At 46.9% G+C, this 25,918-nt stretch overlaps 1 protein-coding gene across 5 annotated transcripts in view; it reads right to left on the reverse strand.

Moving 5' to 3' along the window:
* Positions 1 to 275: 275 nt before the first annotated feature.
* Positions 276 to 25,918, reverse strand: part of CDK5RAP2 (CDK5 regulatory subunit associated protein 2) — a 184,289-nt gene continuing 158,646 nt past the window's right edge. For all 5 annotated transcript variants that reach the window (XM_009244813.4, XM_054520540.2, XM_002820156.6 and 2 more), the window contains 10 exons: positions 22,753 to 22,869; positions 20,519 to 20,708; positions 19,739 to 19,860; positions 18,401 to 18,637; positions 15,428 to 15,505; positions 14,200 to 14,465; positions 12,149 to 12,292; positions 5,928 to 6,054; positions 1,144 to 1,190; positions 276 to 693 (listed from right to left, as the gene is read on the reverse strand). In XM_009244813.4, the coding sequence (XP_009243088.4) occupies positions 637 to 693; positions 1,144 to 1,190; positions 5,928 to 6,054; positions 12,149 to 12,292; positions 14,200 to 14,465; positions 15,428 to 15,505; positions 18,401 to 18,637; positions 19,739 to 19,860; positions 20,519 to 20,708; positions 22,753 to 22,869 (1,385 nt within the window). In that variant the 3' untranslated portion in view covers positions 276 to 636. The remainder of the gene's footprint in view (positions 694 to 1,143; positions 1,191 to 5,927; positions 6,055 to 12,148; positions 12,293 to 14,199; positions 14,466 to 15,427; positions 15,506 to 18,400; positions 18,638 to 19,738; positions 19,861 to 20,518; positions 20,709 to 22,752; positions 22,870 to 25,918) is intronic.

The raw sequence follows: 25,918 nt of genomic DNA on the forward strand, positions 1-25,918 counted from the left end.
ACGGGAACAATGCAAATGCCACATCCCAGCTCTGGGCCTCACTTTGCTCTTTGCTAAATCGGGAATGGCACCACTGCAAGGGCTGCTGTCCAGCGGACTGTGAGATGCTGAGCACACACCAGTGCCCACGGGCACGCTGCACGGAGGTGCTCTTCTCTGGACACTTGAATGAGCTCAGCAGTGAGCCATGTGACTCGTGGAACCCTGGCCTGTCCCACTTGGGATTTTGGGACCTGGGCTTTGAGGCTCCACACAAAACAACAGAATCGTCAAGGTGAAATGAAATGAATCATTTAATGAGAATCTTCAAACTGCGGCACTGGCTGAGTACTAAGCAAATCCAGGGGAAGACGTGAAGCCCACCAAGGCGCACAGACTCAGCTCCGGTGCCTGCCCCTGATCTGAAATACAACATCCAAGAGCTCGAGGCCTTTTTACCACCCGTTTGTGGAGCACCTGCACCTTTCTAACAACAACTCTCAAGCCAACTTTCAGAGAGAAAACATGAAGGGAAAAAATAGATTTCCTTTGGCCAGACAGCTCTTTCTTCCTCAATAAATAGGAACCACACTTGGAACAAAGAGACAGCGTGAGCTCGGTGGGGGAAGCACAAGCTTTATTGGCTGAAAGTTCTTCTCAGGAGCCTGGTCTGCTGGGACTGCATGTTCCTGGATGGGCTCCCCCAGGCCTAAGCTAGGAAAAGGAAGAAAAAAAAGGAGAATTTTAAGTCCAAAGGAGGTTTCTGAAGTAAGACCCCTGACAGAGGTAAAAGCGAGACTGTTATTCTCAAAGTGCTTTCAAAGACATAGTTTGGTCAGTAAATATTTACCTAATAAAATGATGATGAGATCATACTGTATTCATTCATTCAAGAAATATTCATCAAATGCCTACTATGTGCCAAGCATTGTTTGCTGTATTTCTTACTGGTAAAAATAGCATACAAATTTAAAACTTAGAACCCCCACTGGCGACAGGGCATGACAAAACACAACTTTTCATGCACCGCTGGCAGAAACAACTCTCTGAGGAGGACACGTCCCCTGGTTCCACCTGCACCTTCATTTTTCAAGAGGTCCTTTCTGGCCCTGCACCCCTCCTGACCTTCCACTGGCCTGCAGTGAAAAGACTCAAAGGGCATACCTCCAGGTTTCCTCTGGCCTTCCGAAGGATTTTGTGGGTTACAACCACTGAGGAGAGAGCAAAGAATGCAATGATTAGGGGCATGGATATCCAAGACAGCCGTGTGAAAGCCAAGTGCAGGGAGGATGAGCCCCACCCCAAAGGGCTCAGACATGTAGACAACATGAGGTCTGAAGCATCCAGACCAGAGGGAGGTACGAAGGGCCCACCTGACCCATCACACACCCCAGGGCCAAATAACGCATCAACAACACCTCTTTGAGGCCCCGCTAAGCCACCACCTGACAGCGATGCAGAGGCTACAGCACGCTATGCCGGTTCACAGAAGACACTACAGCTCTGCACGGCCACCTGGCTGTCCAGGTATCCCTCAGGCTCACTTCTGTGGGCCAGGGAGGGCAATGGCGCTGGGAGGGTGGAGGCCTGGGCCTACCCAGCACTCTTTAGTTTCCTAGGCCCTCTGGGAAGCAGCTGTGGGAAGGGACTGTGCCCCGATCAGGCAGACCCACATATGACGGTCCAAGTTCTACAAAGCCAGGTTTTTACCCAGCAGCTCTTAGAACCAGCTCCAAATGGCCTGGAAGAAAAAACCATGGGCATGCTGCTTCTCCTTTGCCTGCCCTTTAGCTGGTGGAATAGCCCAGCCTGATTCCCCTGGGCAAGTCACATTCTGCCTGGACAGGAGCTGGTTGGGTGGGATGGTTTCAGAGGTCCCTGCTGGCACTGACGCCGGGACCACTGTACTAGACAGATCCCCCGTGTATCAGAATTCCCGGGAGGGGCAGGCGAGCCCTGGCTTTCAGGAGCAACTGTAAAGGTGGGTCTTCCTTCAGGCTTTTTCTTGTCCAACACAAACTCCAGCAGCGGCAAGAATGCCCCTCTTGATCAGAGTTCTGAGCCTGACGGGGAATCTGTTCTCAACAGGGCTTGGTGAGGGTAAGATCAGCTTACTCCCCACGTTGGAAATACCAAAGGCTTCTGGAGCCACGCCTTTAGCCAACAGTGCCAGAGGCTGTAACAGACTCAACGCCCAACACACACAGCCCGACTCCCCAGTGGCTTCTTTAGAATAGGTGTCTGTCATGTGGTGGCCTTGAGAAAATATTGATTTCTTGCCTCACGAAAATTTCCATCTGGAGGTAATGGAGTTTATTTGCAATCTGTGACACTGGGGACGGGACAGACGGTGTGGACTTTGTTTTTAGCCAAGCAAAACGACTTTCAGAGGTGGCCACCGCCCCTCTACCCCCAACCTGACCTCCTGCTGCAGGGCGAAGTTCCTGACATGGGGCCCTGGATATGTTTGGGGGGTCAGTCCTAAATCCTCCGACACTGTGTGCAAATGGGGGTATGTATCTGGACGTCTGCATTTTTCCACAGAGAGACCACAGCTTTCTCCAGATTCACCAAGGGGCCTAAGACCCAGAAAAGATTAAGTATCACAGCTGTGGAGGTTAAAGATGATTGTGAAAGAGCACTCCATGTCCCTAGAGAACAAAGCTCATGGCAGAAGAACTAAGGATCACCTGGCTCAAGCTTTGAGAGGACCCCTACACCTCAATAGCACTGCCACGTTCCAAAGCACAGAAATCCCCACTGCAAGGAGAAGACCGAGGAACACAGCAACAAAGGACTCGTCCCAAATCTAAACTGGCCCCAGCACAGAGATGGGACTCACACGCGGGCCTGCCCAATTCAGTCCACGGTTCTTCCCACCTCAGCAGAGTGCTTGGGAAGAAGGTACCAACCTGAGCTGAGCAGTGTTGACCTGGTGACAGGTGATTTCCAACTGTGGCCTCACTGAATACTCCCCCACCCTATGGGGCAGAACTACTGTCCTCGCTTTGCAAATGAGGACCTGAGGCTTGGAACTGAGGCAGCTGGTTCCAGGTCACACGGCCAGTGCGTGGCCCCAGGGCATCAGGACTCTTAGGGTCCCACTGGGATGCCCTTTCCTTACTTTCCCCTGTAGACTCTGAGAAGGTATGGTGTCAGTTTGACCAGGCAGCAATCAGCCCTGGCCTTTGCTCTTCCCCATCACCATGAGGGGACGGAGGAAGAGGAGGTGCTATGCCAACTTTCACCTAGTCCCTTTAGACCCAGAGCAGGTCTGTGAAGTCCGCAGGGCTTGGAGAATTTCCGAGGACCTGACTCCTTGGGATGAGCTGCAGAGCCTCGCAAAGGAGGAGTTGCAGGCCCGGGTCAGCCACCAGCTATGCTGCCTGGAGCAAGCCCCTCACCCTGCTCTGGCGGAGCCTGCTCTGTGCCAGGCCTAGGAGACATGGAGATGGACAACACCAGCTCAGGAGGAGAAGTGCTATGAGACATTTGCGGCTCTTCTTACTATGAATGATTTGCCACCTCCATGCATAGGATTTGGTCTGGCCTAATGGAAAGAAAGAGGAGGGACTGGTTGAGCATCTCCTCTGCCCCCGAGACTGTGCTAAGTACAATACAGTTTAGGTAGCGTTATCATCCTTATTTTACAGATGAGAAAACTGGGGTGCTTTTTATAAAGTTGCTGTTGAACCCGGGCCCAACTAGTTAGTCTGAGTCCTTTGGAACTCACGTCTCCAGTTAGAGATGAGGAATCGAAAGCTTAGGGTTTTAGTCTAATGCAGGTCACATAGGAGAGTGGAGATCTGAACTGTGCTCAATCCATAATTCCATGCTCTCTGACCTAGGACACAGGGGATCTGGGTTCTAGTTCTGTCCTTTTGACCGACCACAGTACTCAACCCATCCAAACCTACTTCTGCAATTTTCTCACCTGTCAATAGGGTTAGCTACCTGCCCTGTGACTGTTCAGGGCCAAAGGCTGCTGAGGAGGAGAGATGCCAATGCAGAGAGTTCTGCCTTTCTCTAGATCTATGCAGAGCATCGCGTCCCACCCCACTGCTGCTCCAAGAGTCTAACCCAAATATTCCACAGCTGTCTTAACAGGACCACAGCTGGCACCATCTCTCTCCAGGTTCCCCTCGGTGCTCTTTTTCTCTACGAGTGACACAAAACCCTCAACCAGAACCCCACAGACATTCACCATTCTGCCAGGTTGACCTCCTTACGATCTTTCAAAACCATCCCCTCTCCCCCACAGTCCTGACCCACTGCCCACCTAGGGGACTGCTGCAGCCCCCAAAGAGGTCTTCCCAGCCTCCTGGCCCCTCCAAGCTCAGCCATGGGATCTTGTAATACACGCATGGACCCCGCCAGTCCCTGCTGCTCGTCCTGGAGTCCTGTCCACAAGGCTCCTTGCAACCTGGTTCCTGCTTCTCGCTCTCACTCATCTCTCAGAGGAAAATCCTTTGCACGTCCTAAGCATATCCCTGAGCACTCAGTTCTCTCTCACCCCTGGGAGCACACCAGCAAGTCCACAGGGCCATCTGCCAGAATCCTATTCCTGCCCCTTCGCTGACAAACTCCTAGTCATTCTTCAAGACCCAGTCAGTCTTGAACCACCTCTCAGGCCTCCTAGGATGCACTCAGCACATCGTCCTGCAGCTAAGCTCTGTGTCTCCCCCATTAAGCCCACGATCCCCACTGGCAAAGACTGTCTAGTTCATCTCTGTCCCCAGGGCCTGGCGTAAGAGGCAAAGAACAGGAACTCAGTGCCTGCTCAGTGGCTGAGCTCCTCTCTTTTGCAGTCCAAACACTGCCAGTCTCATAGAGTCTATTTTCAGAAGGTTCCCGGGGTGGCTAAGGAGAACTCCTACTTGGCAATAATCTCTGTTCTGTGCTTCTCAGAAGTGCCCCAGAAATGTTGGACTTTGACAGGAGAGCCGCACAAGGCAGGCTGGCACCTCCAGAGAAAAAGTGCTGCAGTCAGCAGCTCTCCTAAGACAGGGAAATTGACACCCAGACAGCGCAGGCTTGGCCAGGGCCATGTTGCCAACAGGCACTAATGGAAACTCAGCTACCGCCTGCTCCTCTAAATGCAACGGGAGGGAGTGCTGAGGGTTTAAACCGGGAAACGGAGCTGCTCCCAATCAATCTCCAAAGTGGCTAGATCAGAACTGGGACTGACCTTACAAAAGTTACTTAACCTCGCCAACCCTGAGTCTCGGCATCTGCCTTGAGAAGTATTTCTCAAATCCATGCCCTCCTCTGGATCCCCAGCATCCTAGCCACCTTTCCTGTCTGACTAGTGAATCAGCCTCCCCCTCACTGGTGGAGCAGCCACCAGCGAGCCATTCTTGCACACAGAAGTGACAGGCCAATCCTCTGCCCTGAGCCTGCCACCTACAGTCTTTCATGAAGTACTCCCTGACCCCAATCCCTCCCACCTTAATTCACTGTTTGCAGCCTTTACCCCACAGGGACTGGTTTTGGTTTCTCACATACAAAACCTTATTTCCTGCCTTTGTGCCTCTGTCCATGCTCTTCCCTGAGGGACTGCCACTCCCCGCTCCATGTGACGACGTCTGCTTTCATTTCACACTCAGTGAGGTGGTCACTTTGTCTAAGATGCCCACCTCGCCGGGACAGAGTGATGGCCACCCAACTCCCACCCCAGTGCTCTGCATGTTCCCATCACTGCACAGGCCACAAGACTGTCTCCCAGTGAGACGACAGTCCCTGACACCAAGGGGCCGCTCTACAAAGGTGTGTTAAGTGAATACATTTGTCTATGTGAGTCAGAAAGGATGGAGTATGAAAAGAAGCCCACAGATAGGAGGCATGATTACAAACCATCTGGACTCCAAAGTGGGTAATCCAGGGCAGAACCAGGAGCCCTCGGAGGCAGGAAGTGGTCAGGCATAGCGGCCACCCCCACACTCACTCACACTGATCAAAGATGACTTTTTCCTGGCGCTTGCTCAGCTGCAAAAGCTTCATGGTGTTTTGCAACTTCTTTTCTTGTTCAAACAATTTTTTATGTAGTTTGGTGACCTCTGCCTTCATTTCTCCAATCTAAAGAGAAGAGAAATTAGAAAAATGAACAAAGAACATAAAACATCATGTTACATAGGAAGAATTACAAAGCCATATAAAAAGATGACGCTCAACCTCACTAGCAAAAATATTTGAATGGAAACTAGAAGCCTTTTCCTGACAACCAGGAAAAGGTAAAATTGGACAAAACCCATTGAGGGTAAGGGGAAAGCACCTCGTGACCTCTGGTGGAAGTGCGGGATGGCATGGCCCAGCGAGAACGCCCTGGCAAGATCTACCAAACTGAGAGGCGCTTAACTCTTTGCCCCAGCAATTCTACACGTTGGCATTTCCCCCAAGGAATAAGAACATAAGCACAAAACGATGCCTATGTACAAGGATGTTCGTCTCAGCATTGTTCGTGGTAGGAAAAAATAACCTGATTTCAGTATAGATCTGGATAAATTATGGTACTTACATATAATACAATAATTTTGCAACTATTAAAAATGATGTTATAGAGCTCTATGTATTGATACCAAAAAATGATCAGTTAGTGACAAAAGAGCCCAGAACAACATGTCCTGTATACAAGGCATTCCTGTTCCACAAAACTGAATATAAACGCCCACATCCATAGATGTGTATATTGAGATGTCATCAAAATGTTAACAATTCTCTCCATGAGATATGATTTCAAATTGCGTGATCTTTTTCTTTTACAAAAACTATAATGCTGATTTTAAAAACTTTTCAATGTTTAAATCTTCAAAAGATCATATAAAAGTATTACTAGGAAAGTATGCTCCATTAGAAGAAACTCTTCTGGTTTTTCAGAGTAAACTCTGGATGGGTGGCAAAACCAGAGTCCCCAGTGCTCCGAGGTGAAATACACGCACGGCGGAGCCCTCTGAGCCAGTCTCCAGCAAACCAGCTCCCAGGGGGAAGGACACTCCCTTTCTGTCAGAAAAGCACCGTGGCACAGGCCGCTCTCTGCTGCGTCAAAACACTTCTGCTTCCAACAGGAGAGATGGTGAGCTGTCAGCTCACGAAGAGTCACTTTAGTTTGTTCCCAAACTTGTTTATGGTAGCTGTACTTGTAATCAAATTGCATAATTTAATTAAATATTAAGTAAGCCCATGAAATATGTGTATTAAAAGAGAGAACTGGTTGTATGAAAACTAACATATGCTTCAGGAAAGATTTGATAAAAGCAAGTCACTAAAAAACACATTTCTGGCAAATTAGGTGTGGGTGAGACAACTATAAAAGATGTGGGAGGAACATAGTCTAGAAGAATTCTATATTCAAATTGCTTTGCAAGTGTCTAAGTTTTCTCTTCATCTTAAAGAAACAGAAATTGGAAGTGACAGACATACATTATAGATGCAGTTTATGAAAGAGGGAAGATGTGAAACTCCAATCAGCAGACCCATATTCAAAAGAAAAGGCCCTGGCCCTACATCAAAAGAATGGCAAATGAATGTACATTTGTCTGTTTTAAGTTAAACTAAAATGTTTAAGGTACGTATCATTTTTGATTCCCTGACTTAACCTACTTTTAAGATTAACCAGTCATGTCAGGTACAAGGACTTTGACAGTTCTTCCCAAACAGATCCTAATTTTAAACATTAGGTTTGCTTTGATTCTTTTCCTTGGGGCTAAGAGCCCACAAAGGCTTAGGTTCTGGTCATGGCTCCAGAGGCCACACATTCCAGGACAAAGTCTCTCTACAGTCAACGCCTTAGTCCCACATCTGTAAAATCGGAATAATCATCCCTGACCCAGCTATCACAATGCAGTAGAGTGAGACTCAAATGAGATAATGGAAGACGGCAGGAATGATCATTTCCAACTCGGCCTGGCTGACCCATTCCTTGTTCTAAAGTCAGCTCAGGTTTTGCCTCTTCCAGGAAGTTGACCTGGCACTTCTTTTAGGCTGGCTACTGCTCCTCTGGGTGCCCCGGGGCTCAGTGTCTCCCCATCCCTGCCCATGGCACACTGGAGTGACTGGCCCTTTACTTGTTTGCTTCCTGTACTGACCACACACTCATTTCCTCCCTCTAACCACCAGTGTCTGGCGCAGAGTAGGTGCTATGACACCATTTACCCACTCACGGTGGATTAATTTTCACTAGTGCTCTCCTAACACCCTGTATATATTCTATCCAGTACTTACAACAGGCAATTTTAATTGTTTACATGTCTGTTGTTCCCCTGGATTCAAATCTTCATTTTTATAGGATGAATATTCCATGGTAGCAACAGCAGGGGCTCAAAGTACAGCTCCACCACTCCCCAGCTATATGACGCTGAAGCAAGTCACTTAACCTCTTGGAGTTTCCATTCCTACCTCTGGAAAAAGGGAAGAATCACAGCTAACTCCCTCAAGATTTCCGCAAGGGATCAAATGAGATGCTGGGTGTAAGCAGCATGCCCAGTGTCTGCAGGAGGTCACCAGAACAACCCTTCCTGAGGGCCACAGAGCTGCAGCGCTGAAGCCACTCCCTCCCAGGAGGTCTCAGGCTTCCTCGTCAGTGTTCTGCCTGACTTCGGGGACAGGAATTTTTGCTTGTTTTCTTTTTATGGTGAAAAAAATCTCAAACATTTACAAAAGCAGAAAGAAGTGGATAATGAACGCCCAAGTGCCCATCCAGCTTCAGCAATGATCAATTCATGGCCATACTTATCTCTACTACATTCCTGCGCATCCTCTCCCCAAGATGATTCTGAAACCAACCCTAGAACCCAATCAATCGTATCATCTATAAAATATTTTACTAGATGTCTCTAGATTTTTTTTTTTTTAAATAGGGACGGCATCTTACTATGTTGCTCAGGCTGCTCTCGAACTTCTGGCCTCAGGTGATCCTCCCACCTTGGCCTCTGAAAGTGCTGGGATTACCGGCACGAGCCACCATCCCGGCCATAAAAAGATTCTTAAAAAAAAAAAAAAACAAAAAGCCCAACACAGTATCATTATGATACCTTAAAAAAAAAAGGCAGTAATTCCTTAGTATCACCACATCCAGTCAGTGAACACATTTCCCTGATTGCTTCATAATTTTCTTTTCTAAACAATTGGTTCAATTCAGGATGCAAATAAGATCCATGTTTTGCATTTGATTATCTCTTGAGTTTCTTTAAATCCAGTAGTTCTCAAACCTACCTAGATGGCTGTAAAAACAGACTGCTGGGGCGCACTCTCAGAGTTCCTGATTCAGTAGGTTTGGTGTGAGGCCTGAGAAGGTGAATTTTTGACAAGTTTCCAGGTGATGCAGATGCTGCAGGTCCAGGGCCCACACTTACGGGAACCACTGTAAATCCATGGGGTTCTCTCCCTCTTTCCCCACACGGGATCCTTTCTTACTAGGATGAAATATGTTCTAGGCTCATACTATACATCTCCTGCCCCAGACCTAGCAGCAAGCCATTTCTCCAAGGAACCCTAGTTCCCTTTAGCGGGCAAAGTTATCTAGAAACCATAATTTGGGCATCAAGGGCACTCACTGGTGCTAGAACAGACATTGTTTCTAAAGCTTTGTATGTTGAGAAAGTTCAAAAAATTCTTTTAATGGATGATAATACATCACAAGTTAATACTGATATGTGCTATTCAAATTTAGGATTACAGGGTTCTTTGATTTCATATCTCTTTTTCCTTACAGTAAAAAATCAGTTTCCAATAAAATTAACAGTTATTTGTTTTATCTTATAATAGAAATATAATAATTCAGAATACGAATATCAATATTATTACTACCAATATAAACATTAACAAGAGTTTAAATTTTTTTCTTGCCCTTAGAATATTTCTACTAGAAATGTGTGGTCAAATTATTGTGCTTTAGTCATTGAAATGCTTCCTTTTTGTGTTGTTATGCCTACATTGCCATATACAGTAAGGTTTGTTTCATCTTGCCAAGAATTTTTAGAAACTGTTTTCTCATTTTGATTTTTTTATAATTATGTAATGCATTTATATACTTGCTAAGTCAAATCTACAAAACAAGGTCTATTCAGAGAAATCTACCTTCTATCTGTTATTCCAATCTCTCCCCTCCCATTACTATATGTAGCCTGGTTTGTTATTGTTTATCCTCCATTTAAAAAAATTATTATAAACAAGTACGTGTGTACATTTGTATCCCTCCACACAACTGGTACACATGATACACACTTTCCAGAGCAGTCCAGACCACATGGGATGGTATACTAAATGTAAAAGGCAATTAATAACACTCAAGAGAAAACCAGGTAGTTCAAAAACCCCTGGGTTGTTGGTGAAAACTTGGAAATGGAAATCAGCATTACGCACATTTCACACCAAGCAAAGGCACTGTATGAAACACAGCAGTGACAGAAAAGTGGCTAGAGGCAATTTAACACTACACAGCAGGTATGTACCCCAGCAAACACATCGGAGCATCTCAAAGGTCCTTTTTCTGGCGCCACAATTCCATGACATCAAAGTGAGCATAATCAATTATTCGAGAAACCTTTGGAAGGAAAGGGGTACTCAGGAGCACCAACCACTCCTGGAATGATTTGCAAGTAGGGAAGAATCAATGTGGCTATGATTTTTTTTGTGTGCATATATATTTTATATATGTGTATGAGCTGTATTTCTGTCTATTTAACAGTTACTACGATGTGCTAAGGATAAAAACGTTGCATTAAGGGTCAACTGTTTAGTTCAGACGTGTTTATGTGAAAATCATATGAGGCAGGTACTACTTTGGGTGTATAGAAAAAAAAAAATCACTGGTTCATTCAAAAAATATAAATAAAACAGACACTGTCCTCTGAAGGAAAATAGAGGAAGACAGACGTTAAACAAATATACAATTATAACTTGTTGAAAGGCTATGATGAAACAGAAGAGGATGCTATGATGGAGGAATCAGGGAGCTCTCTCTGACTCTGGGGTAATATTTAAGCTAAGACTTGAAAGGTGAGAAGGAGCCAGCCAGAAGCAGGACATGGGACACTCCAGGCAGTCAGGCCATCTGTGTCACCTAAGCCTAAGATGAAACAGGACTTGGTGGATTAGAAGAAGGGAAAGACCAATGTGGGGCTGGACCCCGGTGAGTCTCAGCCTTCCTCCCTGATACTCTGTCTCCCACCTGATACTGCCACCAGCTAAACGTGGGCCAAAAAACGATTTTTCTATGGAATGAATAGTTATCAACTTCCCCAAGCTTAGTGTATCCAAACTTTGTCCCCAGGATCCCAAAAGTGAAATCTTAGGACAGGCTCATTAGAACCTTCAGAGTAGAGCGAGCTGCTCCACCAGCTACTTCATGGTCATGTTTGAGAGACCCGAGAGCTGTCAAAAGGGGTTTAAGTAAATGAGATAATGACAAAAAATGTAAATTTCCCTTTTGCCTTCCTGCTGGCCTTTGGCAAGAACAGATAGGTTAGATAAACAAAGGGGGAAATATCTATCATGCCACCAAGCAGAGAGTTCTAACTCTTCCTTAACCTGCATGTCCCTTCTTCCAGGGAGGTTTCTCTGATTAGCCAGAGTGGGCGTTCACCTTGTCATGACACCACATGTATCCCACACACAGAAATCAGAGGACAGCTTCTACTCTGCCTGACCCCTGGTTTGCAGCCTGTCATTCCTAAGTAGTTAAAACAGATTTTGAACAAGGTCCACTCAAATATGATGATGAAAGCTGTCGATAGGAATGAGAAGGTCCAGAAAAGGCACCTAAAATAAAAGAGATGATGAGTAGAAAAGAATGAGCTAGTCCATGAGGACAAACTGGGACTTAAAGCCTATAAAATAAAATAATAAACATTGGGTTCCAATATTTATGCTTTCAAACAAGCTCTAGCCTTGACTAAGTGCCTCAGCTCCCTGAGTCCTGGTTTCCTCAGGTGTAGAATGCAGACAGGATTCTACTCAACAAAGACATGCTCAGACGGGTCATGGCTACAGGAGTGTGGGACGGATCAAGTAAGAACACAGTGAAGCCATGGCAAACAGTGCCATCTCATCTCCTCCCTAATACATACCCCAAATGGTTGGCACATCTGCTGTGGGCCCCTGCTTGGCATGGAGGAAACTGAGACACAGGCCCCAGTGGCATCCTTGAGCCTCTGAAACTTGTGTCACCACCTACCTGCTCACAGTGAAGGGGACACTGGCCATCCTCGGGGAGTGAGACTCTCCAGAGAAGCTTCAGCCGCCTGTAGGCCTCTTCCAGGGTCAGCTTGGCTGTGCTCACACTGCTCACAAACTTGCTCAGTGGTGCTGGGTGTGGACCCTACACAGGGGGGATATGAAGGCTGTTACGTGCAGTCTTGAAAAAGATTTTAGACAAGCAAGCCTTAACGTGCAGCATAAATCTCCAGACTGTAGGGCTTCTGTTTCACACGCTGAGCGAAAGCCTCGTACCACATAACACCAATTTATTGTACTTAAAGACTGGTGAATCGTAGATTATGAGAGAATTTCAGTGGTGATTTTAGCCCAAGCAATAACCATGATTAATAACCACCATGGTTAATAACCACCAGCATTAACTATAGTTACTACTCCAAGTAAAGGGTCTGTGGGAGGGCCATTCTTACTGTTTGGCGGCCCACAGAGACCTGCCCAGAGAAAATGACACCAACAGCAAGCAATAAACGATTTGCCTTTACTGGTCCCTGTTAAATGGCCCTGCTGTAGTGAATGTGATATCAGGGCCTTGTACTGCTGGCAGAGCAAACTCAAATTGGGAGGTATCAAGGGCACAAGAAAATTACGTATGTGACTCAGAAAAGGGGAAATACAAGCCCAGAAATTCGAGACCACCCTAGGCAACATAGTGAGACCCCCATCTCTACAAAAAATAAAAAATTAGCTAGGTGTGGCAGTGCACACCTGTAGTCCTGGCTACTCGGGAAGCTGGGATGGGAGGATTGCTCAAGTCCAGGAGGCCAAGGCTGCAGTGTGCCATAATCATGCCACGTACCCCAGCCTGGACAACATGGCCAGACCCTGTCTCAAAAAAAAGAGAGAAAAAAGACACACCCTTTTTAGATACCAAAGTAACAAAAAAATCATTATAAATGAAAATACCTGGGCTGGGCGCAGTGTCTCACGCCTTTATCCCATCACTTTGGGAGGCCGAGGCAGTTGGATCACCTGAAGTCAGGAGTTCAAGACCAGCCTGGCCAACATGGTGAAACACCATCTCTACTAAAAATACAAAAATTAGCCAGGCCTGGTGGCAGGCGCCTGTAATCCCAGCTACTAAAGAGGCTGAGGGAGGAGAATCACTTGAATCCAAGAGGAGGAGGCTGCAGTGAGCCAAGATCACACCACTGAACTCCAGCCTGAGCGACAGAATGAGACTCCATCTCAAAAAAAAAAAAAAATGTATATATATACTGCCAGGCACGATTGCTGACGCCCGTAATCCCAACACTTTAGGAGGCCAAGGTGGGAGGATTATTTGAGCCCAGGAGTTCGAGGCCAGCCTGGGCAACAGAGTGAGACCCTGTCTCTAAAAACAAATTAAAAAAATAGCCAGGTGTGATGGTACACGCCTGTGGTCACAGCTACTTGGGAGGCTGAGGCAGGAGGATTGCTTGAGCCTAGGAGGTGGGGTCGAGGCTACAGTGAGCCATGATCACGCCACTGCACTCCAGCCTGGGTGACAGAGCTAGATCCTGTCTCAAAATAAAAAAAAACACAACAACAACAACAACAAAACCTCAACAAAGACAAAAATGTAGTGAGACAAACGTTCATGAACAGAGATAGAACTGTTTTGGAAAGTAATGGAGCAACAGTTATCATCAAGAGCCCTAAGAAGTTCACAACCTTTGAACTAGTAATTCCACTTCATAATGGGTGACAGCCAGGTGGATGGATGGGCGGATGAATGGACAGACACACTAGGGTGCAGATGGATGAGAGACCAGATGTACAGAGGCCGTCATGGGAGCAAGACAGCAGAGCCCATGAAGCAGTTGCAGGAATACAAGGCATGAACTCCACCAAACACAGCCACCACCAATAGTCCCCCACACTGGACCTGACCTCTGAGCTCTCTGGCGCCACACTTCCTGGTCCCTCTTCTCAGGGTCCTAATGAGGACAGCTGCGCCATCTGACTCCCCTACCCCTTCCACCGACACTCCCAGGGAGCAGCTTGTGCCCACCAGCTCTGTGGTCAGGTTACCTTTGTTCCCAGCTCTTGACTTGTGGAGCTGGGAGCCTCTTGGGTTTGAACGTCCATTTCAGCAAGGAGCCTCTGTCCCTGGCCGATCTGTTTGAGCAGGGCCTTATAGTCCTCAATCAGGCCCAGGACGTGGCGGCCATTCTTGCTGGCCCACAGTTGGTGGCCAGCGACCAGGCGGGACACACACGGAGCGCTAGTTGCCGAGCTGCCACTGTCGCAGAAGAGGGAGTCCGTGCCATTCCCAGAGAGTGGAGGAGTCTCTGAAACTGTAAAATGAGAGGTAGGATGTAAAATCTGTTTCAGGTAACACTGCGTTCAAGACGCTTATGATGTTGAAGCTAGCTAGGAGGGCTAGGAGAGGCCCTCGTGCCCAAATGCCACCCAACACAAGCCCAGAGGGGAAAAGAGGCATGGCTCCTGGACCTCTGTATATTACCCCACACTGGGCTTACGAGTCATCTTGTAGGAGAGGCTCAAGTCAACTCAACCAACACTTATCAACCACCCACTCGGCAGAAGACCCCAGATTCACAAGGATGACTCAAGCTGGTGCCTGCATTCCAGTAGCCCACAGTCTGATCAGAACACAGACACTGAAGAAGGTGCAACAGCAGAGTGATGAAGGGCCAGAACCAGGAAAAACAATTATCTGTGCAGGGAGGGAGAGAACAGGGAAGGCTTCTGAGAAGGAGCAGCATTTGAGCTGGATTGAGCAAGTAGCAAGAATTACACGAATGAAGAGTCATTCTGACCAAGGACAGCAGCAAAGGCATGTCACAGAGAAATGTGCATTCATGATGAGTCTTGAGGAAATGGGACTTTTATTGGCAAAGAGTGGGACAAAGGGGGTCTAAAAGTCACAGTGAGAGGAAAGTGTGGGCCTGTCTGCAGGATGGTGACCCCTGTGTGGCTACACCAGGGTAAGGGAGAAGGCTGGACGGGCCCACTGGAGCTGGATCCTGCAGGGCCTTGAAAGCCTCACAAAGGTGGTCACAATTGTAATCTAAGGCAACAGGGACCCAATGATGTTCTAAGCTTGGTAACACCTAGGAGTGGATTAACTGGCTTGAAGGAGGAGATCACCAGCTGGGGATGCTGAGAACTTGAAATCCCAAATCCTTGCCAAATACCCTCCTGAGTTGGGACCAGGGACCCCCTTTTCTGCAAGTTAAAAAGTCCTACTGTCACATTCAATGCTGCCACAGTTACCCAGACTTCAGCTTTGTACCTGATTTTGGTGTCACTGCCTGGGAGGAATCAAACAGATCAAATGAATTATCACTTTCCATGGGATATTTGTCACCATCTACAAAATGCAAAACACGAGAACTGTTAGTTTCACTGTTGTCGGCATTCAAGAGAGAACTGAATGAGAATACAGTCAAGCCCCTCGCATTCACTTATCCATACACACACAGCATTCCTTCAAGTTTTCACTGGGCCTCTGTCCTGCCAGGCCCACCTTTGTGGGACACCAGGGAGAAAGAGTGACCAGGCCCAGTCCCTTTCCTAGAAAAACTCTCAGCAGAAAAGTAAATAAGCCATTTTATTTTAGTGTGATCAAGGACAAGGGAGGGAAACATAGGCTGTTGGGGCTCAGGTGAGGGGCACTACCCGCAACTTGGCTTCCCAAAGGCTAATACCTGTTTTAAAACCTTATGTTTTAAGACTTATTGTGACTGACCTATGGTAAGAAGGAGGGAAAGAAATGCCAGGCAGCACAATGGGCAGGTGAGAGGCAGACAGTGGGACAAAGAGTAGAATCATCACTCAGGGAGAAATAAGCAGTTCATAGACCCAAGGCCCAGGGTGCAGGGAAGGACAAAGTAGAACGCAAGGCCAGAACCAAGACGACTGAGGGGCCCACTCAAGGGCTTTGGGCAAGGCAATGTCGAGCTGAGGTCTGTATTTTGTACTGGAAGAGTAAGTCTGGAGGCTGCCACACTAACCTAAGCTAGAGATGAGAGTAACCCACAATAGGATCTAGGGGGTGATGTATCTGCAACACTGTAAGGAGGCAAAACCAATAGATGCTGTACAGATGACCTGTGCAACACGTTATAATTTGGAAAGCACTTTCTCATATGAAAAGCTATTGGACTCAATAGTTCAGTGGGTGAAACACATTGTAATTCAGATTTCAAGGGGCAGAGATAGAAAGTGATCTGTCCAGCATAACCCAGCATGTCAGTGGCACAGAGCAAGCAAGCCCAGGGCTTAGGATTCCCCTTCCGAGCTCCCGCACCACTGGACGGTGGGCTGACTGCACTCCAGCATTTCCCAGGGGTGTGCTACAGTTCCTAAGGCCAAGGAGCCAGGAGGTCAGCTCCACAGAGCTGGCCCCGAGAGGAATCACTCTCAGTGAAAGACATCAGCCTTTAGAACAGAATTTTTAAAACAGATGCACTTAAATACAGACCTGAGAAGTCTGTTGCAAAGGAAGAAATGCTGCTGCCTATAATTCTGATCTTGACTCAAGGAAATTAGAAAACTTTTCTACTGAGGCAGCACTGTGAATTCTGAATGCTCTCCTGGATGCCTCTTGCCAGGCATGATGAGGGCTGCTTTCGGCAAATTTCAAAAGCAGGTAAAGGCTGTTTGATGGCCTCCTCACTTCAGCTACCCAACTCTCCTTTCCTGGGTACCCCAAGCACAGAATTGTTCTCCCTGCTTCAATCTCACCTAGCCTACCCCACAAGTTCCTGAATCCCATCTCCTCAAAGCCTTAAAAGGGGCCAGGTGCAGACCTGTGTTGAAAATAGTAATGCCCAATGCTGAGGTCACACAAGAACCACTACCTTTGTACACTGCTTATGTACAGACTATTTAGAAGGTGGCAATATGACACCTTTCCAAACTTATGAGTTTCCCCTCGTAGGGTTTTCTCCTAAGAATATTATTTAACAGCAAAAAGCATATTAACATTGATGTCTATTATGGCTCCAAATCAGAGACCACTTTAATAATCAACGGGGTCATGGATTGATGACTGAGAATAGCCTGCAAACAATCATTAGGAAGCCCATGTGAAAGCACAGGGAACATGTATGATGTAATATTGGGCAAAAACAAAGAAAGGACACAGAATGACACAAAATCCAATTTGAAAAATATGAATTCATGCTCATATTTAATAAATGAAAAGAAATATGCAAATTTTAAAAAATGATCAATGTGTAGAATCATGAGCTTTTTTTCTCTGTTCACTTTTTTCATATTATTACATCATCTTCTTGATTAAATTTTAAGATCCTTGTCAATGAGAAATCAATGAACTAATCACTACGAGTTCTAAGGCGGATCGACCAGGTGCTCCTTAAGAGATTTATTTTTATTTTTTTAACTAGAGATATCCAAGTAAAAGTCAGTCCAAACTTTAGTACAATACTTGCTTTTAAAGCAGGCTGGCATTCCTCATCCCACTGAATACACACATTTACCCTATGGGTGTCAGGATGATAATCCCAGGATACCCCAGGCTCCAGAGAGTCCAGTGGGGTTTAGGAACAGCCCTGGACTCGAAGCTGGAAATGGTTTCTAGCTCCAGCTCTGCTGCCTACTTGCTGTGCCACTTTGGGCAAGCCCCATCCACTCTCTGGGCCTTTGTTTTTCATCTCTAGAGCAAAGAGGACAGGCTGCCTGATTGCTTGGAGTCTAACCATTTACTGGTTTGCTCCACGCCCTGCGGTGGGCGGGTGGCAGAGGTGCCTGGTCCTCTTCCTGGCACCCCCCACAGCCTCTCCAGGGCTAGGCAATTAACCTGCATGCAAATGCAAAACAGATCCACTTTTTAAACCTATCAGGATGATTTTCAGATCCTGAAAGACACTGAAAGCCAGATTAAGATGTTTAGGTTCCCTTCTAAACGTAGTAAGAGAAACTAAAAGAAATTTCAGCATCAAAGTGATGCAGGCAGGACTAAATGGATAGGAGGGAGCAAGGCCAGAGGCACTGAGGGTGTCTGGAAGTCCAAATTCCACTTCCCTGAGAATCAAGATGCCTCAGATGGAGATTACGCCACTTTGCCCAAGGTGACGGCTAATTAATTAGCAGTCAGGTCCCCTGGCTCCTAGGGTACAGCGTGTCAGCTATCAATGGAAAGACACCTCTGTGGGGCAAAGGCATCATTCAGAAGTTCACATGTCACACACAGATGCTCAGAGCTGCATTCTCAGCAAGTGGGGAGAGGCAGGGACAATACCGTGTTTGTCAGGCTGAAGGGGCACCTCAGGGATGGACACGGCTTGGACAGCCAGAGTGAGGGCTCCTTCCTGTGCCTTCTCTGCCCCCCTTGCCAGCTGCTCCTTGAGCCTGCTCTGCAGAGTGCTGCTGGTTTCGATGCTCCTTTCTAGTTGCAATCGCAGAGCCTGGATCTCCATCAGGAGGCTGTGCAGGTCCCTGAAAGGATCCTGCCCCTTCCAGCCTTCTCCCGACGCCTCTGTGGACATGTGCAAAGAGAAGCCCTGACATCTTCCACAACCAAAGGGTCAGCCATCGAAGGAACTCAATCGCATTTTACACCCACCACCACCATCACCCTCCCCCTTCCTAAGAACTAGGTAGAGTTTAAAATAACAACTTGACTTTAGAAACAAAAATATTGGCAGACTTAATTGCTGCTATTCCACAGGCTAAATAAGAGCTGGAAATTAATTTTCGCTTCTGGCCATAAAAGCCTAGCAAATTGCACACCAAACCCCGAAATTATGTCTAGTAGTAATAAAATCTATTTGGGCTAGAATTATAGAATGAAAGGGGATGATTTTAAGAGCCACACTATATTAAAAAGACACAACGGCAAGAATAAGAAAAGCAAGTTGAGGAGAAAACAAAAGCTGTGAGATGACCCCTTTCTAGATAAACTTTCAATAGAGAGAAACCATCTGGAAAATTAGTAAAAAAAAAAAAAAAAAAAAAAAACAACACCTCACCACACCTCAAAATTGATTCTGAAACATTAGACCTTATAGTTGAAGCACTCTGAGCTGGTCTCTCTCCTGGGATACAGAGAGCAACGAGGCCAACAACCATCCCCAGAGCAATGCCCAGCACATGAGAGGTGTCCATAAATGTTTGCTGAATGAATGGGCAAAAAGTAACATACACTAGCAGGACGATTATAATAAAAGTCGTTTCCTGGGTGCCTACTACATGTCAGGTATCTTCCTAGGATGCTTTCAATAAATGGTCTCATTCAATTTTCAACACAATTCTCCACACAACAGGTGCTGAGAGACATGTTTTACAGAGGTAGGTATGGGCTCAAAGGGTGAAGTGGCCTACTGAGGGTCACATAGCTGGGAACAAGTGAGTGGGAACCCAGACCTCGGCTGGCCTGGGTGCTGAGCCTCAGTCCTTCTATGTTTCCTGCTGTTCCTTCAGAAGAAGAGTGGGTCAAAGCGCTAGCTTCAACACCCATCCACTCTACCCACGAGGCCAGAGTGGAGAGGGCTGAGCTCTGCCCTCCTGTGCCTACAGCCAGCTGTCGGGTGGTCTTACAGCCCAAAGCACAGTAGCCTCAAGGTGAAGTCCTCAGTACCTCTCAGTCTCCTGTGCTCTTCATCCAGCTTCTCATACGCCTTCAGCTCCACTCGGAGGGACTGCAATAGCTTGTCATTCTGTGAGAGCAGCTGCTGCCTCAACTTCACCTCCTCCTGCACCCTGAGAAGGCCCCACAGGCATGAGAAGGACAGGTTAATTCTACCTCAGGGTAACTTATTCAAACCCCACAGAGCAGGCCAATTCCACCCTCAGTCACAAGAGTGTGGACCAAGAAGTGACATGCATGGTTAAGAACTCCATGTGCTCTCTAATCCTAATTCCACTCCTCTGCTCAGAATCTCCCAGTGGCTTCCCATGCCACTCAGAGGAAAACCCAAAGTCCTCACACTGACTCTGCAGCCCGATGTGATTTGGCATCCTGCCAGCCCCCTCTCCGGACGCACTGCCGTGCTCTGTCCGGCACAGGCCTAAGCCACTTTGCCTCAGGGCCTGCGCCCATTCTGCCTGAAATGATCTTTCCCAGGTAGCTGCAGCACTCACCTCCTCACTGCATTCAGCTCTCTGAGCAAATGGCATCTTTTCACAAAGGCCTTCCCTGACTCACCCTCGACAAAAAACAGCAACCCACTGCCAAGCCCTCTCCTCCTTACAGGATCTTTCTCCATATGTTGCAGGCCCACCAGACGTACAATGTGTTTGTGTCTACTGCCTGCCACTGTGCACTAAGGCAGAGGCCTGCGTGCTGATTCCACGACTGCAGCCCAGTGTCTGCATGCGTGGTACGGCCAGCAGGCCACCAGGGAAGCACAGCCACTACCTGCTCAGTTCCTGGCCGCTGCGGCGGACCTCCTGGATCAGCTGCTGGTTGTGTCTCTCCTTCTCGTTGCCTTCTTTCTGCAGCCTTTCATTTTCTTCCTTCACGCTGGCATACTCCCGCTGAAGGTGCTCCAGGCTCACGGTCTTCCTGGAGAGGGACTCTCGTAATTTGTCATTCTCCTTCTGTTTATCTGCAAACACAAAAAGGTGCTGCCACTGAGAAGGGCCACCATTTGTTTTTTCCAACCTTATTATATAAATACAGCACTTCAAGAATACAAAGAAGAATGAGATTCGATCTGGCATTTATGATTTTGGCATTCCAATTATCTTACACACTTTGGGCAGATAAATTTGTCAACATCAAGGCTGCAGATTAAACGTCACTGGGATAAAATGGGCCTGTTTAATTTTCTATTAAAGAACAGGCCATGCAAACCTAGTTACTTTGCCTTCACAGAGCAAACAGTGGGTAGGAAGTACAGAGGAAAACACAGGGCCCAGAACTCTGGGAATGGGTGCTGGCCTGGCCTCAGGCCTTCTACCAGCCTAGCACCAGGAGGCCGGCAGGGCTGTGCAGATGGCACCTTGAGGCCCATTCACTCCTCAGGCTGAGGACAGCACCTCTCCTGAGGAATAAAATACACCCAGAGGCACAAGAGACACCATGGTCAAAAGCAGGGGCTGGGGGCAGAGAGGCCACATTCAAGAGCGGCTTCTCCATTTACTGACTTCATAACCTTGAGTGAGGCTTTTCACTTCTCCACGCCTGTTTCCTTACATGTGTTATCGTGTGGATTCACTGAGCTGCCATCTATAAAGGGTTTATCACAGGGAGTCAGGAGCACTCTGGGGGCTGGAAGCTCCATAAGGACGAGTTGCCAGCAGTGCTGGTGGTGGTAACAGCTGACCTGCACCAGCACTACCTGTGCAGGTGGGACATTAGGGCCTTCTCATGCATCGCCCTATTTAATCTCCAGGGCCGACTTCTGAGGCAGGCACTATTATTCTCCATTTTCCAGATAAGAAACTTCCCTAAGGTCACACAGCCAGTAGGTGGCAGAACCAGAATTCGGATTCAGTCTGATTCCATTCTTAACCACAACAAGATAATTTCTAAGCAAGCATTCACCTCCTCCCTCAAGCGCCAGACACATCATGCTGCCTACCCTTCCTGAACGGCCTAGACTCTCCTCATCGCTAACCCCTGGGACTTTGTCTGCTCTCTTCCTTCTATTTAAAAGGCCCTGGCTCCTCTCAATCTTCAGCACCTTCGCTAAGCCCTCCTCATCCTCCATTCTTGAAGGCAAGCTTTTCCTGAGTCAGGATGCCTTCTCCAGGGTCCTGCAGTTCCCAGAGCCTAACTTTATTGTGGCTGAGGTTCACACTGGCCTGCCAAGATTGTTTGGCTGTCTCTCCCATCAGACTATGAGCTCCCTGAGGGAAGGGATGAAATCTCATCCATTTCTGTATCACAGTCTACACGGCCCTGAAGTAACACAGGAGATAGGAAATGTTTGCTGAGTGAATGAATGACTGACAGAGGCCTCAATTTCATCTCTTAAGCCAAAAGGAGCATCAATATCCTTTTAGGAAAAGTGGGATAAGCTGGCCCAAGTTCTAGCTCTACCACCTTCTAGCTCTGTGACCACAGGCCGGGCAAGTCCCTAGGCCTCAGTTTCTCACCTGTCAAATAGGGCTAATGATACCTCATCCCAGAACTGTTTTCAGTAGTGAAAGATAATGTAAGTGAAAGCTCTTTGGGAGCCAAGCTCCAAATAGAAGGAATTAAGACAAGGGATCTTTATAAGAAGTACAGGATAAACTTTGCTGACAGTAGGAAATCACTAATTGAGATTTTGGCAGTATTATATTTCCAGCCCTTCTTTCTTCCACTGTGAACTAGGATGAGAGACACGTGGCTATAGGGGAGATGAGTGACAAGCAAATAAAGTAACATTTACTGAGCCCCTATTAGAGACACTGTGCTGAGAGATTTACACCGTTCAATTGTCACAACAGCCCTATGAGGTATTCCTGAACCTCTCTGATTCCAGTATTCTCAGCTATAAAATAGAAACACCTCACAGGGCTGCTGAGGCAATTAAATGGTGTAAAGCCATCACAGAGCCACAGGATTCATACTTAGGTTGGTCAGACTCCAATGCCTGCATTCTTTCCATGACACAGAAGGCTTTGGCGTTCCAGACTTCCAGTGACTCCTTTAATTCTTACCTCTGGATCCTTTAATGAGCATTGCATTGAGGGCCTGGTTCTGCTTCCTCAAGAAATGAATTTCTGATGTTAGAGAACTATGAAGCTCTGAACCAGAAGCAAAAATGTTTGTAGAACCTATAAAAACACACATAAAGACTGATTTATAAACAGTCTCCAGATCAGTATAGACAGAACTTTCTAGAAAGCAGTTTTAAACAAAGAGTTAACACAACATACAATGAAAATCCCTCCTGTTAACTATGTTAGGAATTACCAGAGGCCAAAGAGAAATGAGAGTAAGCTTGAAAGAGGGGGCAGGAAGGGCTCCCCCACATCTTACCTAAGGGAGAACAAAGCAGAAGACCTGGGCCAGGAGTCGGGTGAGTGAGTGAGAGTCTTCACCTTCACAGATGTCTTTCCCAAGGTCAAAATTCATATCCAGCTGCCTGCCGGGCCTCACCACTGAGGCAGCTCTGTCACTCAGTCCACAGAGCCAAAGCTGAACTCGTTATCCTTCCAAACCTGCTCTCTCTCACCTGTTTCCTGCCTCAGGAGATGGTATCACCACAATCCCTAACCTAAACTAGAAAGCTGGAAGCCATCCTAAACCCATTTCTCTTCCACTGCCCAATCAAGCAATCATGACTGCTGCTGCTTCCTCCAAAATGCTTCCGACACTGGCCTACTCTTTTCCGTCCTAAAGTTCAGGCCTTATCACTTTGCTCTCTAACCTTGCCTCCCTGCTATTCTGCCAATGGGGTTACTATCCTAAACAAATTCCATTTAAGTTACTCTCTACTCAAAAATATCTGATGGCCCATCATGGCAAAAGACAATCACACAACAAAACACAAGGGCCAACTTCTCAGTCTAGATACCTGTTTCATAGATAACATTCATATTCACGGCCACCCTCAGGAAAGCACCTACTGTGTGCAAGGTGCCTTCTCTATGTGGCAGGCAGATGCTTCCCTCCCTGTCCTCCACACTCATTGAGTCCACTTACTACATCACAGAGCCAAAATGCCAGATTCCTGCTTTCCTAGCCACCCTGCAGTGAGGACATGGTCACGCGCCACCTCTGGTCAATTGGGCCTGACAGGAAGTCTGCTGGGGCCTTCTGGGAAAGATTTTCTACCAGGATGAAAAAAGGACAGGAAAAAGCCCCACCTTCTTCTTTCCCATGCTCTGGACACTGTCTGAGAGACTGGAATGCTTGTAACTACTGCAGTCATCACAGATACTAACCCAAACTCTGCTGTCACTGAGCCATAAACCTGCCTTGGAACTCCCTGCCTCTGGGTTTCTTGTTACGTGAGAAAACACAAATCCCTGTTGTTATCATCAGTTGCTACTCCCATTCTGTTGTCTGCAGCTGAAAGCATCCTGGCACACAACTGAATACCTATCCTATTCAAACTCCTTGTAGGGAAGGTACGGCATCAGTTCTCCAAGGAGCTGACAGTCCTTCCACTCTACAGCACTACCTTTTTCTCATGTTAATGATTCATTTACCGCAATGTTATCTAATTGTTATACTCACTATGTCTCTCCCGACCATCTTCCTCCACTCTCCCCTGTGAACTCTGGTATCTTTTCAGAGACACCTGGGTTTGAACCATGGCTCTGGCTTCTTAATAGCTGCATGACCTCAGGCAAATCGCATCACTTCCCTAAGTCTCTATTAACTCAATAAAAATGATTGATGTTATTGTTACTGCTATTACCATTTGTATTACTAAAACAATTAATGATAGACTGAAGCCAAAATAGCACCAAAAAGTAATATGAACAAGCAGGAAAAAATCTACAGAAGTCTACCACGACCAAAGCTAAGGTGGTAGCTTTGGAGGCAGTATTTCTTGGCAAAGAAATAGGCCAAAGAACAGTTCCTGACAGGCCTAAACCTGAGCTAGTGAGGTCCACTTCCAATGCTAGGAGGCCAGTCTTTCCTCTGAGGGTCATCACTATCAGCCTGTACAACTGGTGACAAGCTGGAATCCCTAACACATGAGAGGCCGGTTTTTAACAATATTCCACCTCGATATCGTAAGAAGCCATACCTTTCTCAGGCCTGCTCCCGAAGGTAAACATTTCACAGCAGGGGGAGGCGGAGCCACTTTTATTCCTTTGTCTTTTCAGACATTGTGACAACATGGTGAGAACAGCACGTCTTTCCACCAGTGTAAATACTTCATGAATGCTTTTGTAAACCTTCCCGTCAGAGTGAATTACTCTCCAGAGCAATTGTCTGCTCCATTGTAGCTGGTGGCCATTTGAGCCCCCAAATAATTCTATAATTGGATTTGCCAGGGAAAATGTAAAACAGAATGAATCTAATTCAGGCATTACCAAGAGTGAATGTGAAGGGCCCAGGCGTGTATTTCTTTCCTGTGTTTGATACAACTAATAACTCAGATCAATCAATTTCCCTGAGGGTGAGGGGGGTAGGTGCAGGAAATGGGCGCGGTGAGCGAGAGGAGGGAGGGAGGAGGGAGGGAGGAGAGAGGGAGAGGGCGAGATGGAGCCATTCGGTTTCCCTTGCAAGCTGCAGCATGCACAGTATTTGGGAAAGATGTCCCTCCCGGCTGGTAGCTATGATGGCTAGAGAAGAATGAGACCTGGACAAGGGTCCAAGGACTCGGGTGCTGCTGCCATGGAGCACTATCTTTCCAGAACTCAATTCTACCATCCCTAAAAATGGTAATGACATTAGAGTCCCTGCCCATTGCAGAGCTTTGCAATGTTATACAGAATAAAACAGTAAAATAAAATTGATAATGATGATAAAGGCAACCATTTACTGAGTGAGGCACTGAGCAAGGCCCTACTCATAACATTGCCTCATTTAATCTCGCAATGACCCTGTTCTATGAAACAATTAAGACTGGGAGAGATGAGTATATTGCTCTAAGTCACAAAGCTAATAAATGGGACAGCAGGGTCCACACTCCGGCCAGTTCAACCAGACAAACTCGGGCTTTTCTGAGTGCGCCAAGCTGCTTTCAAGATACATGCTTTACGGAATGAGGAACTCTCTCTAGAGCAATAAGGAAAGATGTCCAAGATTTACTGCTCCATGACAAATGGACAGAATCATGGATATAGAGTATGTTACCTTTGGGATGAAGAGAAGAGTAAGAATATATGCTGGTATTTGCATTTTAAAAAACACTTTTAAGGA

This window comes from Pongo abelii, chromosome 13 (genome assembly GCF_028885655.2).
Source record: "Pongo abelii isolate AG06213 chromosome 13, NHGRI_mPonAbe1-v2.0_pri, whole genome shotgun sequence".
NCBI lineage: Eukaryota > Metazoa > Chordata > Mammalia > Primates > Hominidae > Pongo > Pongo abelii.